Raw genomic sequence first — 14,265 nt, 5'->3', positions numbered from 1 at the left:
ACTTACACTCTGACCATCTAGATAGCCTCTCAAGCTGCTCTCTCCATTTCCTTCCCAGCATTCAGCTTAACTTGTAATTTTTAATCTATTTATGTAGTATCTGTCTGTCCCATTAGACTTTGCAGCTCTCTGAAGGCAGGGACTGGATTCTTTCTGTTTATCAGTTTATTCTCAGAATCAAGCACAGTCTCTGTCATATAATACATAATAAATATGTACTGGATGGATGGATAGATGGATGGATGGATGAAGGGAGGGAGGGAGGCGGGTGGGAGGAAGGGAGGAAAAGATGAATGGATGGAGCACTGCAGAGGACTGAAGTTGTTCCTGTCACTGAATGTGACTGATGGCCTCTCATTTGTATGTGGCACTCCTGAGCACCTAATTCCTGGTCATCCAACAATGCCTTCATGGGGTACAGCAAACATGATGCCTTCTATTGCAAGAACAAAAGAGATCAGGAGGCTTTCCTTGGAACACCTATAAGGTGACCTGAAAGATTTGGTATTCACTTCACTGGCTTGATCCCCTCTGAAAGTGGGGCTGAAATTCCAGATACCTAAGTCCAAGAACCCCAGGACAGATATGCACCCCTATAGGCCACTAGCAGTTCTGCTGGTGGGGGAGGGAGGCCCCAGAAGAGCAGGAAGGGCCCCTGAGGTGGCACTGAAGCACACTCGGGGCTGGCACTGCTAATATCAATTCTGATGCTTTAAATGGAATGAATTGGTACATACCTCAAAATCAGTCCTGACCCTTGAGGTCTTATATGATCATATCGAGTCTGTCTTATCTTCAAAGTTGGATGTTTAATCATCATGGATTCTTTGCCTCTCTTTTGGGGTTTTTATAAGATTGTATTAAACTATTTTGTTATTATGATTCCTATTGAGTTAAATTGTGCCTCCTTCCTGTCCCACATGCTGAAGGGTGAAACCCTGTACCTCAGACTGTGATCTTATTTGGAAGTAGGGTTGTTGTGGATGTCACAAATTAAGGTAAGGTCACGCTGGGGTCAGTTGAATTTATAATCCACATCTGTATCAAAAGGGGGACATCTAGACATAGACACACACATGGAGACACCACGGGTTAAGAGTGGAGTTACAATGCCACGACCAAGGAGCCAGGAGAATGGCCTGTAGCCAATCCTCCCCTAGCAACTTCAGTGGGGACAGTGGCCCTGTGAAATGCCTGAAGAACTGAGAAGACAAGGTTTGGTTGCTAAAGCCACTCAGCTTTGGGACTGGGTTCCAGCAGCCCACACTAAGCTTTTTGGTGCTCAAGGCAAGTCCCTCAGTCCCCTCCCCCTGGTCCACCCCATATCACATCACAATCTCTGTCCACCTTCACTTGTGTTGGCCTCCAGATTTCTGGGATTTCGGAGGAAAGGAAGCCCTTATGTGGGAAACGAAAAGGAGCCTGTGAAAGTCTGTTGTCAAACAACTCCAAGGTTGGGGTAGGTGACAGGGAAGAGGGGAGAAGCTACTCTATTAGACTTCACAGCCTGAAATTAAAACCCTATTTCCCAGAGCCTGCTTCCTAGATCCTGGCGCTAGACGAGCTCTAAAGAGAATGCTCCAGCCTCTCTAGTCTTGAACTTGTCGTGGAAGACGACAAGCCACCTACAGAACAACAAGCTGCTATGTGTTGAATGCTTTCTGCCAACCTTGGTGCTCCTTAAGACTTTCCCTCTATCCCTCATCTCATCTTCTATGTGTCGATATCAATATAGCTATCAAGCCACCCCCTGACCTCTCTGTGCACGCTAAGTAATAATACTTCCTTAACCCTTCTATAAACCTTTAATCCTATAATCCAGCCACGAAAATGAGGATTGTTCTAGGCTTCCAGAGCCAAGAAGAAATCTGTTTGACTTAAATGTAAACAGCAATGGTTAAAAAGAGTGCTGCCCCTTCAGTCTCATCTCATGCCATCACTCCCACTTTTCACTTTTTTCTTAGTAATCAGTTTCTGAGAGAATTTGGGTTGGGCAGGGACTCATTATCTCAAGCCTGTCTATCATCATTGCTCTTGCTACAGTGAAATGATGGAAGACAGAACCATAAACCTCCCCACCCTGCACAAAGTGCCTGTGTGACACGCTTTTTTAATTATACATGAAAAAAACTGGTAATTTTAATTTCTGATCTTTACACTTAAACATTTGTATGTTATCTAGCTGTGATGGGGTACCCCAAAGTCCTAATGAAGGTTGTCTCATGGTTCTGACTCCATAAAAGCCACCATTGAATGCTCAGATAGCAGAGAATTAAAAAATTATGGAGTTTAAGGTGAGGAACCCAGTTTTCAGTTTCCGTAAGTCTTGTAGAGAATGGTTATGTAAGGATGAAAAGTTACACCAATATCAATAGCCGCACACACTTCAAATCTAGATTACGAACATAAATATGATGACTGTCTGCTTTTATGTTTTATACCAAGCCAAAGCTACCAGCCATTCACAACAAGCAACATTAATACTTTGATTTATTTTTTCAGAATCCTTCATAGAAGATAATTTTCAAAGAAAATGAAATATGAAGTGCCATGAAAGGAAGAATTTACAATGAGATCTGAGGGAGAGGACTCATTTCCCTTGCTTGGGGGGAAAAAAAGTTTCGGGGAAAGTGAGGGAGAGTTTGTGCCTAGTTAAAAAAGAAAAAAGAAAAAGAAAAAAAGGAAGAACAAAGACTAGCTGTGGGGCAGAGAACAGTCCATGCTTGGAAAAGCTGAATGAGGTGTGTCAAACTAACATGAAGATTGAACTAAAGATTCCTTAACCCTAATTTTGAATAAAAACCACACTCACCTAAGAGTCTGATTATGGTAACTTTTCAAGTCCTGTCCAAGACTGGCGATCACCACGATCTATGTGGGGAAAGAGATACAAGAATCCATTATGCCTCAACATCTCACATTATAAATATGGTCTTTGATATAAATTACTCACAAAATGTACTAGTCTTGCTGGCACCGATGGCTATGTCTATAATACTAGATACTCAGGATGCAGAGATCAGGAGGATCACAGTTCAAAACCATCCCAGGCAAATAGTTCAAGAGACCCTGTCTTGAAGAAAACTTATCACAAAAAAGGGATGGTGGAGTGACTCAAGGTGTGGGCCCTGAGTTCAAATCTTAGCATTGCAAAAAAAAAAAAAGGTGCTAGTCTTTCACCTGATCAATTTCTACAAACATAAAATTAACAGTTTCTGTTCCTGTGTAGTATAAGAATAAATGCAGTGTGGTTAAAAATATCTACAGCACAGTTTCTGCCAGGGAGTTTCGGATACTTTCAAATTCCAGGCCAAAGGTTCGTTCGATATGTCTGTGCTTACAGGCTTGTTGTGTAAAAAGACAAGGAAGTGTGTCTGACTTGTCTGGTCACTTTACTGATTCCATGAGAGCCTTAGGGGAAGTGAGTAACAAGATCAATGCTGTATGTTCTGCATGCCCTGCTGTTCCCACCTCCCTGTCCCTAGGCACTGAGAATTGTCACTCATTTCAACAGGGACAGTATTTTGTCATGACTGCTGCGTGCTGTCTCAGGGGAGGTCCTCCGGTGTTGTAGACTGTAATGGGAGCCCCCAAATTTAAGAGCTACTTTTCTTACCCTGCCTACCCCGTTCCCCTGCTTCTAAGAAAATACTTAGCTGAGTTCTGCTCTCTCCCTAGCACCTCAAAGATGTGGAAACCACACTGTCTCTGCAGAAGACAGATGAACTCACTAGAAAACGATCAGATCCAGCCATAAAGCTTGTGAGTAAGGAAAGGGGCTCAAACCAGTGGTTTCCCCAAATTGATCCATTCAGTCCAAGCAGTGTGTATGACAGCCCCACCACACAGGTGGATTTTGTGTGAAAAATCAGGTATTCTTTGAACAAGGGTTTATTACAGAGAGCAGATGAAAAGAAAGAAAGACAAATGGGTAAAAGTCACATACCCAGAAAGATGCCTTTGTGGTCTCTTTACCTATCTGGCCTCCCACTTCTTCTCTTCTACTTTACCCAGCATGCACTGTGCCATCAAGCTCATCTCTTTACCAAAGGGCGAATTTGTTCTTCTGCTCAAACCCTTTTTTGATGGTACTGGGGTTTGAACTCAGGGAGTTGTGCTTGCTAGGTAGGTGCCCTACCACTTGAACTACGCCTCCATCCCTTTTTGTTTGGTTGTTTTTTTAGATAGGGTCTTGAATTTTTGCCAGGGCCAGGCTTAGACAACAATCCTCCTCCCAGTGTCTCTTGAGTAGCCAAGATCACAGGCACCCACTACCACACCTGGCTTGTTGGGTGACATGGGATCTTGCTAACTTTTTGCCCCAACTGGCCTCCAACCATAATTCTCTCTCAATCTCCACCTCCAGAGTAGCTGGAATTACAGGCGTGAGTCACCGCAATGAGCCTGCTCAAACTTTGTCCGTGACACCCTACTGCCCTGCAAACTGAAGTCCTAATTCCCTGAAATCAAGATTCTGCACATTCTAGCAGAATCTAGTATATATACTAGCAGTATATATACTAGATAGCAGTATCTAGTAGATATACTTTTTCTTCTATTAGTTTTCTACAGTGTGCAAATACCTACTCCAGTTGCTATGGTTTGAATGCATTCCCCCCAAAATTCACTTATTAGAAATTTACTCCCTAAAGTCACATGTTTATGGCATTGGGTGGGGGAGGCTTTGGGAGGCACTAGTGTTTGTTCAATGAGGCCATGATGACATTAACAGCTTTGTAAGAAGAGGAAGGGTGACCTGAGCTTGCTCCCTCCTGTTCTCTGACATGTTGGGATTCGGACCCTCCCCAGATACCACGTCCAGAACTGTGAGAAATAAACTCCTTTTCTTTATAGATTATTCTGTCTTAGGCATTGTGTGATAGCAACACAAAACAGAAAAGCACCACTCAAACTGGTGTATCCTTTAGCCCCCAGCGATGTGCTGAAATGCCTCCTCCTCCTTTCTCCATCCAAATTCCACCGAACGTAAAAACCTTGTTCGTGAAACCTCCCTGAGCATCCCAGCATAAAGTGCTGTCTCCCCTCTAGAAATCCATATGAATCATTTGGCAATTAAACTTGCCTTGTGACTTCTCTTCACGTGCTTAATGTTATTTCCATAAATAGTCTACAAGCAACCGGAGCCTAGTGCCTTCCATACAGCAGGTGCAAAATAAGATTGGTGAATTCTCTCTGTGGATTTGATGCCTGTCTCGATGACACAGAGCCCTGCGCTGACCCTCTTGGGAGAAAACAGCAGCCATTGTAAGGCTCATGAACTTGGGAAGGGAAGACAGGGACCACAATTGCCATCTAACGTTTCTAAGGAAAAAATAAACATACAAAAACTCCCAGCTAACATTTTACAGAGTCTTCTCAGAAAGGCAGCAAAACCTAACCTGATTCATTTTCTCTTCAGAAAAAATGAAATATGATCAGCCTAAACACCAAGGAACGGCTATGTGGCATATCTAACGCAAACAAAATGCTTCTTCTAGTTTGGTCACAGGAAAATCACAAATCAATAAGAAAAGCTGATGAGAAAATAAAGTAACCAGAAAAAGGTAGCACTGAGTACAGGGAGAAATAGGGTTCTCTTCAATTACAACAGATTTACCATAATCCATCAAATCTGTATGATGAGAGTCTGAAATAGTTCTGCACAATGTTTTATGTGCAAAGTAGATAAAGCCAGAATTATCGTTTATGTCTGATGTTATTATGGGGCTGTCTAACACCGAATATAAGCTATTGTTTCAACTGCCAAAAACAAGTCAAACCATCTCTTGAGCTGAAGGGAGCCAGTGAATTTCCTTTTTTAAAAAAATGAAAAAGTTGCCGATCTGATAACCCAATGTAAACATGGCCGATGCAGTTTTAACATTTATCTCCACCAAGCCTATCTTCCCGAGGGGAAAGAGACTGAGTTGCTCAGATAATTACGGCTGTAGAGCTGGCTATATTATTTACTCATTCACGATCTAGTGGAAAGAAGCACTTTAAAAGTTAATTAAATGGGATGAGCTTCTTATGATTTAAACTTCCGTCTATAAAAGTTTGATTCAGCAAGTGCATAGTTGTAAAAAGCCTATCATTTGCCACAAATTTGCTTGCAGACCTATTTGCTCTCTGCCTTTGCAGCAGTGCTTAACTTTAAGTGAAAACACTAACAAGATTCGGGATGGGGCACACATGCAGATACCTGGCCTCCATTAAAAGAGATATCAAGTCGAAACCACTCCTTCAGAGGTATGGTGAATTTAGTTTTTACAGCAAGGTCTTCTCCTTTGACAAGATGCATTTGAATATGCAAATGGCCTGAAAGGAAAATTAAAGGTCACAAAAATGACCAAACTAAACACACAAACACACACACACACACACACACACACACACACACACACGAGTAAAGTAAGTAGCTACGCCTTCTCAACCATTGTCCTAAGAAACTACAAGATTAAATCACTTTCCTTTTTCTTTTCAACAAAAACAAAGCAAAAGTCAGGTGCAGTGAGGCATACCTATAATTCCAGCACTTGGGAGTGTGAGGCAGGAGGATTGCAAGTTCCAGACCAAACTGGGCTATATAGTGAGACCCAGCTCAACAACAAAGACAAAAACAAAACAAACAAGCAGAAAAAGCAAACCAAAAGTGTTTATAAATAATACATTTATTTTAAGCTTCTAGGGAAAAAAAAAGGCTTCATTTGAAGCTTACATTTGGTTTCCTGTGGTCTGCCTTGAATAAACAACACCTAATTTCTGTTGTTTTTCCAAATGAAAAGAAAATACTTCTGAAATAATCTGAGCCCAAGACCCATCTAGATTTCCTCAGCTTATTCCCCCAACCTTTCCCAGTTGTCTTAATTCCCCGACCATTTTTCAGTAACTTCTCTTTACTGAGTCTACCCCCAAATAATCTATTTGGTGTTTATAGAAGGAACAAGTCTTTCTCCCCACTCCTATCTCATTGGATTACATATTTACACAAATGGCACGATTATGATGACCAGACAGTTGCCACTGAGTGGTTTAAGAATAAACACATTTCGCTCTTGGCAAGGAGCTGCTACACTGACAATGCCTCCCTTGTTATACACGGCGTCTAAGAAAATGACACTCTCACTGTAAAGATTCCGTTTATACTCACCCTCATCAGTAAGAAATACAGAAGGCGTGCCGTACATCTCATTAGAATCAACAAAGTACAGAATGCCACAGAGGCTGGCCTTGCAATGATGAAGTAAATAAAGCCACAATGAAACAGTAAACCTGAAGGAGTGAGAGGGAAAAAAAATTCTGCAGATTGATATCATCCTAAAACAAGCAATTAGGGTTAACAATGACCGGCTAAATTGCTTTCTTTCCAGTGGAGGGATGGATTTGCTTTACTGCTCACTCATCATGGGAGATCAGCTTGTAAGGCCTGATATTTTGAGACAAAAGAGGTAGTTATAGTAACTGCAGAGACAGGAGTTAAGCTTCATGGTACAAAGCTAGCAGACATTCTACCTTGAACCCAAAACTGTTTTGTGACTCTTTGAGGATCTCATGGGCCTACCATCTGAATTCTTATAAGGCTTATGATTCTTCCTAAGACTTATAACGTCAGACATTGAATCAACAATATGGATTTTGATAAAAGGTGATTTAATAAGAAGCTATTCTAATAGGTATGATTAAAAGAAAAAAAAACACAATTAGGCCTTTTTGAACAATTTTGTTTCTTTCAAAGATAAAAGCTCTAAGGTAGCAAAATGCAGTGCTGTGCAAATGGTGTCACCGTGAGGTGACGGGATACATGTATACTGTCTTAATGGTCATGTTAGGTTGTTCCATCCCCCCGTTCTGGCTGACCAATGTGAAATGCTCATGTGATTAGTCTACTCCTGGATGGAGCTACTTCAGTTGAGAAAATGGGATTCATGTATCATTTGTGGGGTGAGAATAAAATAACAGTAGCCAACTTAGCTAGGACACATTTAGTGTCCTAGTATGTGATCCAGCAATCACTCAGAAAATATTCCCAAACACCTGCTTGGAGCCACGCATCATGTTAGTGACCAGTAGTCCAAGATGAGGAACTGGAAACAAATGCATTTTGCACAGGAAACGGGGCTCAAGGTCAAACAAGTGCATCCTGTTCTCTCCGTCTACCCCAAGGGCCAATTCACAGTCTGGAAAGAAGTGGCAATGGCTCCAGGATCTTTGGGGATGTATCCGAGCAAGTCCTTTAGAATATTTTGGGCTTTATAATCCGGCCTTGAAATCGGTGGCACCAAACAGATGGTGTCACAGAACTCCCTCCTGGCCCACCCAGCTGAGCAAGTACATGAAGATAAGTTATTACAGGCAAGATTAGCGAGAACATACGCTCTGCAGAGTGACTCAAGATCCCTCCACAGCCAGCAGCACAGGAAGAATTAAATCACTCTGCTAAGCCCATCTGATCTGAAGTGGACCAGGAGCCATTTTCAGCATCTTTAGATGTAGTTGGATTTTGCCCAAATCAATGGAGGAGATCAGAAGCTGTGAGATTTCTGGCAGCCCATCCAATCTTCCCGGACAGAACAGGCAAAGCCAAGGCTGCAGTTTGTGCTTGCTTTGGCTGATTGCACCTGAAACCTCACAAATCCTGGTGCTTCAACAACTTGCTGCCTGCTCACCTCATTGCTGGGACCCACATGGAAAGACTAAGGCAAATGGAGGGCTCCCCTGTGCAAGAATAACTCAAGCCTACATTGGGGTGTCCAGGCCCACAAATTCTGTCTAAGCCAAGTAGATGTGAACACGTGTACAAAGCACCTACAGAAAGTGTGTCCTCCTAAGGACTTCCTGCACTAGCCCACCCAGATGCTCACATATAAAGAACCCCACCCCACCAGCCCTGTGGGCCATCCACTCTTACATTGGGTAGTCCACGCGCTGGTGTCGGGTGGCCTCCAGCTCTCTGTTCTGAAACCTTAGGAGTTTCTTCACGACACCCGTGTTTTCTCCACTCGAGGCATAGGGAAAGTCGAGGAAGGCAACCACATCTGCAAACAGCAAAACAGCCACCCCTTCGTTAGCTTCAGGAAAACATGCCTTTCCAAACTTCACCCTCTCAGCACCCTCTACCCGGCTCCAATCAAACATAAGTGCCATCACTAGAGATCCAAGCAAACATTCTTGGAACTTCAAATATATGCCAGGTACAGACTATCTTCATTAGCTTTTATAACAACCCTATGGTTCTAGATCCTATTATTGGTTCCATTCTACCCAAGGTCAAGTTCACAATATTCAGAAGTGGTAGAGCCAAATTTCAGGTTTCAAACTCAGGTATCTATGTTCTCAACCATTATACACAGTGTCCTCTTCATGCTAAGGAAAGCAATTTGAATTTGGGTTCTAAAGATAAGTTAATACTTCCATAGAACGCACGAGGATCCAGACACTGCCGTAAACATTTTATATACCTTAGTTCATTTAATTCTCCTTATTGTTCCTGGTTTACTGATGGGGAAACAGTCAGTTTGCCAAAATATTAACTAACACTTTGTGTATGACAGGCATCATGGTAGACACAATTCAGGGATAAGCTCACTGAATTTCACAATAGACTATGAAGTAGGTTCTTGCACTATCCCCTTTAACCGATTAAAACTGAACCTTAGTGAGGTGAGGGTTGACTAAAAAAGAGCTGAGAATGAAATTCAAAGTGAAACAATTTGGCTAGAATTTAAACCTGCACTGTTTCTTGTTGTTTTGGTTTTGTGTGATGTTGGGGATCAAACCCAGCGTCTCACCCATGCTAAGCGCACACCCCGCCACTGAGCTACATCCCCAGGCCTGTTTTGGTTTGGGTGAGAAGTTTTTATATCCTCAACACATTACCCTACACAAAAGTGACTAAGCACACTCCTTGAAGCTGGGGAGGTTCTACAACCGTGAGGGAATTCCTTTCTGAGGCTCCCGAAAGCATAGGGATGCCCATAAAAAAAATGTTAAAGGGAAAACGGAATTATTTCAGTTCTATATTTAATACATCCTGCTTTAAACAAGGCTAAGTATAAATTTTCTGTTTTCCGTATTTCCCCCACCAAAGAAAAGAGAATTCACTTAACTCAACCCAGCATTTCTTAAAATGCTCTTTAATTTGAATATCATGATGAAATGATGGGAACAGTACACTTTCCTGGGCTTCTTGGAAGGGAGAGCTGACAATCGTGACAGTCACCAAATACCAATATTGGCACAAATCATGGGGTCCTCAGCCTGGGATGCAGGAAATTGCAGCCCAGCTGTCATTTCCCAAACGGTAACAAACACTTTTACTAAGTAGAGCAATACCTTTGCTTTAATGTAATTTGCAAACCATCCAAGCCATTTTGAGAATCCCAGGCCCTTGGGTTATATTTAATAAGATTAAATAAGCCCGTTTTCCCTCAGGGTCCATAAATGTTCCTAGAGATGTACTTGGAAACCCAAAAGGATAGAATTATCAGTTCCAACAGAAACACTTAAGCTTTTGTATTTTTTTTTTAAATTTGAGTTCAACTTGTATCCATTGGACTTGGGGTCTGTTGTGAGAGTGGTGGGGGGATTAGAAATGGAAATACTGCAAAGGTGTTTTTGGAATCGGAGGGAAAAATTCACCAAAGAGGTTGATGCCAGCTCAACCTTGGTTTGGCTTCTACTGTGTTGAGTGAAGCAGAAGGGACCAGATGGCCACGTCAGACCCTAGGAAGCCTTCTGCTGGTGGTTGGTGTTACTTAGTGCATAGTAGAAACATCTTTCAAAGCAAATGGGATTTGTTCTGGCCAGCCTTACACTAGTAAAAAGAGACTGCATCGAGGAGGCTCCTTAAGTGAAAGGCGTTAGGAGAGAATGTGGATGGGTCTCTCCCTTTCCCAAGGTTCCAAGTACAGCAGGCCAAACAGACAAACCTTTAGCCAAAGACTGCAGAGGGAAAAATCTCAGATCCAAAGATCTAAAACAATTTTACAAAAACATCACCTTTTGAACCCAACAAAAGACATGGTCATTTCCTTGTAAAATCTACAGCTTTGATGGTCTACAATTTGGACTTCTGTGGTAGTTTTTTCCTCAGTATATTATTGCCTTTCCATTATAAATAGAAGTAATTCACAAAAATGAAATTTTGGAACAGGATGAATTTTAGAATGCATCTAACCCAGGATAAGATAATAGGCTTATTGTCTATTAGTTGAGCATGGCTACTAGAAATGCTAACACATAGTCCTTGACTTATGGTGGGGCTATATCTCAATAAATGTCAATGGCAAAAATTAAGTATCAAAGTGAATTTACTACACTTAACCTACCAACCACTGTAGCTTAGCCTAGCTTACTTTAAAATGTGCTCAGAATACTTACTTTTGCCTACAGTTGGACATATTCCTGTACCACAAAGCCTAGTTTATGATAGAGTGTTGACTATCCCATATAATTTATTGAATACTGGACTGCAAGTGAAAAACACAGTGTCTGTATAGGTAGGTTTTTTCTGCCACCAGCAGCTGAAAAACCCTAAGTTGAACCATCCTAAGGCAGGGGTTATCTGCAATTGATTTGTGATATCTATCATGGCAGTGGAATGGGGAAATGATGGTACACCTGCCATTCACCATTAAAGAATTTGCAGGTAGGAAAACTTAGGTCCAAGGATATTCAATGGCTTGTCCAAGTACTTCTGTGTATTCCATGACAGCAAAGCCCTTGATTCACTCACTGCCATCCTCAGAGCCTGACAGTGAACAGTGCTAGATGCGAATTCCATATGTAATCAATGAACAGATGGATAAAAGTAACTGTAGGGAAAGCAGGATTTAAACCTGTCTTCTTTTCTCCCAACACTTTCTACAATGCTCTAACATGCGCCAGGCTACCTAAGTCAAATAAATGCCTCTGTCCTTTCTAATCCTTTCCTCAAATCCCTTTCTTTGGTGTTTCTTACATGAGGAGGTAGGGGGAGGGGTATCATTAATACATAAAGCATTGCATGTTTGGAACTCTCCCCACTTCACTGTTTTATTTCCTTGAATCTGGAGTAAGAAGAGGCACTGAGTATTCACTGATGCAGTCCCCTTCAGATGAAGACAAGAAAAATGGCTGTGTCTTATCAAAGGTTGTGCAGCTCATAAGAGGCTCAGCTCTGACTCAAACCTGGGCTCCCCACTGCACTCCAATGGGGTTTCTATTAATCACACCATCTCACAAGCACCCCCAGAGGTTACTATGACTGGTGTCCAGCTGGCATATGACTGGTGTCCTCCCTGTGTGGCTACTGGCTGCTGAAACGCTAAAACATCTCTGTGCTGGTTAGATAACCAGTGTTGCCTTGAATTTCCAAGGCTCCACTGCCCACCCTACCCCCACCTTCAGGCTCATTTCCAGTGCCACCTTGCTTCAGCACTCAGTGTACCACCCTGTGAGGCCGACTAGGGTCCCCACCCCTTCCTGGTTGTTTACTTTTAATCGCATCCCAAGAGGGTGGGGTGGAATCGCACAGCACATTCTCAAGTTCAGGCAGGGAATCAGAACCCTGGACATGGGTGCTGGGGAAGGTCCCTTCCTCCATGTGACACAGGCAGAGCAGGCCTTCTTCAGCTTGCATGCGGAGAAGTTAGACAGTCTCCCTGCAAGGAATCACTATGACTAAAAGTCTGTGAGCAGAACCTGGGGGAAAAAGAAGTATGATTTTCCAACCTGAGAAGTAAAGCCAGAGAGCACAGGTAACTGAATAACACTTTCCAAACATAGGACATTAAAAAAAAAACCAGTCACAATCAGGTGTTTTATTTTCTTTAGAGCCAAAGCGTGACAATAAAGATGCTATATACTAGCAGAGATGATTTAAGTCAGAACTTCTCCCAAAACATTGAGCAGTGAAATGGGTTACTTGGGAAGTTTGTGGAATATTCACTCCCAGGAGTTCTGGGAATAAAATGAATCTCACTCTTAGTCATTTACCCTTCAATATACTTTCATGTGTGCACGAGGACACCTGCAGAGGGTTTTCTGGGAAGCCTTGTTGTTTAAAGCAAAAGACTAGAAATGACCTGCATGACCACCCACAGAAGACAGGTTAAATGAATTATGGACCATCAGACAATGAAATGCTAAGAATCTGTTGAAAAGAATAAAGTCAGGCGATATGTACCGAAAAAGAAAAATCTCTCCTGTCTCACTAATGAGGACAGGCATACCTTGCCAGTCTTTTCTCCTTTGCTTGTGCAAACAGGGGCTAAACTTAAGGCTTCTATGTGCACAGAATATTTCTAGAAGGAGACACAAGAAACTCTTGTACCAAGTTTGCTTTTGGGAGAAGGACCAGAAATAGGGGTGGGCAGAACATATTCTTCCTCCAAACCATTTTACACAAATTTTTTACCAGGTACATGTATTACTTTGGCAGCTAAGGAAGAATATCTCCATGCAAACAGGGAGAAGAAACCAGCCACATTCCACAGCCTCCCCGTCCCACCCCAAGCCTTTGTGTCTCTTCAGCGCAGTCCAAATGGGCTTCAAAGAGGCAAAGTCCAGTGGGTGAAGGAAGCAGAATGAGTCACGTTGGTAAAAATTCATCTTTAAAAAAAGTATTGCTCCTAATTTAGAGCCCACGTTAGGACTGTATTAGCATATTTCAGAGAGGCGGCATAGCAAAGTCGAAAGAATCATGAAGTTTGGACTCCAGTTAAAGAAACTCCCCAAATCTCACTTTTCTCCTTCGTTAAGGAGAGGAGGAAAATAATTCTGTCTTTCTCGTGGGACTATTATGGGGATCAAATGACACAACGTGCATGAAAAAATGTTTTGAAAATTGTAACGGCCAATGCAGACACTAGGCACTAATTAGTGTTATTACTGAAAACTTCAGACTACTGTGATTAACTGGGGGAAGAAAAAACTAGGCCTGTGTGTGTGTGTGTGTGTGTGTGTGTGTGTGTGTGTGTCTTAAGTACCAAATATATAGCTTATAATTAGAAAAAGGATCGTGTGTCATTGGCTTGCATAGGCTAGCTGCATAGACAGTTTTTTTCACCAAGAGTAGTCAAGCCTGCTCCAATGTTTGACTTCACTTTCGATTATCTGGTTGTAATGGAATTTTGTTCTAAGAAGTCATATTTCCAATCCATCGGATGTGAAGATAAGAATGAATTTTGAGTGGGAGGAAAGAAGGAACCTGCCACATTCCCCAAGTTTCTTCTGTAAGAGGAAGGACAGAAGAAAGTTTCATATAGGCAGATAGTAGGGTGACAA

General features: G+C 42.1%; 1 protein-coding gene across 1 annotated transcript in view; it reads right to left on the bottom strand.

The window, feature by feature from the left end:
* Window positions 1-14,265, bottom strand: part of Sel1l3 (SEL1L family member 3) — a 99,758-nt gene that overhangs the window by 66,804 nt on the left and 18,689 nt on the right. Inside the window, exons 3-6 of the mRNA XM_020188434.2 lie at window positions 8,909-9,035; window positions 7,151-7,272; window positions 6,203-6,318; window positions 2,813-2,871 (exon numbers count right to left, since the gene is read on the bottom strand). Coding sequence (XP_020044023.2) covers window positions 2,813-2,871; window positions 6,203-6,318; window positions 7,151-7,272; window positions 8,909-9,035 — 424 coding nt within the window. The remainder of the gene's footprint in view (window positions 1-2,812; window positions 2,872-6,202; window positions 6,319-7,150; window positions 7,273-8,908; window positions 9,036-14,265) is intronic.

This window comes from Castor canadensis, chromosome 9, assembly GCF_047511655.1.
Source record: "Castor canadensis chromosome 9, mCasCan1.hap1v2, whole genome shotgun sequence".
Taxonomy (NCBI): domain Eukaryota; kingdom Metazoa; phylum Chordata; class Mammalia; order Rodentia; family Castoridae; genus Castor; species Castor canadensis.
Note: the sequence above shows the minus strand (reverse complement) of the source record. Positions and strands in the feature narration are given on the sequence as shown.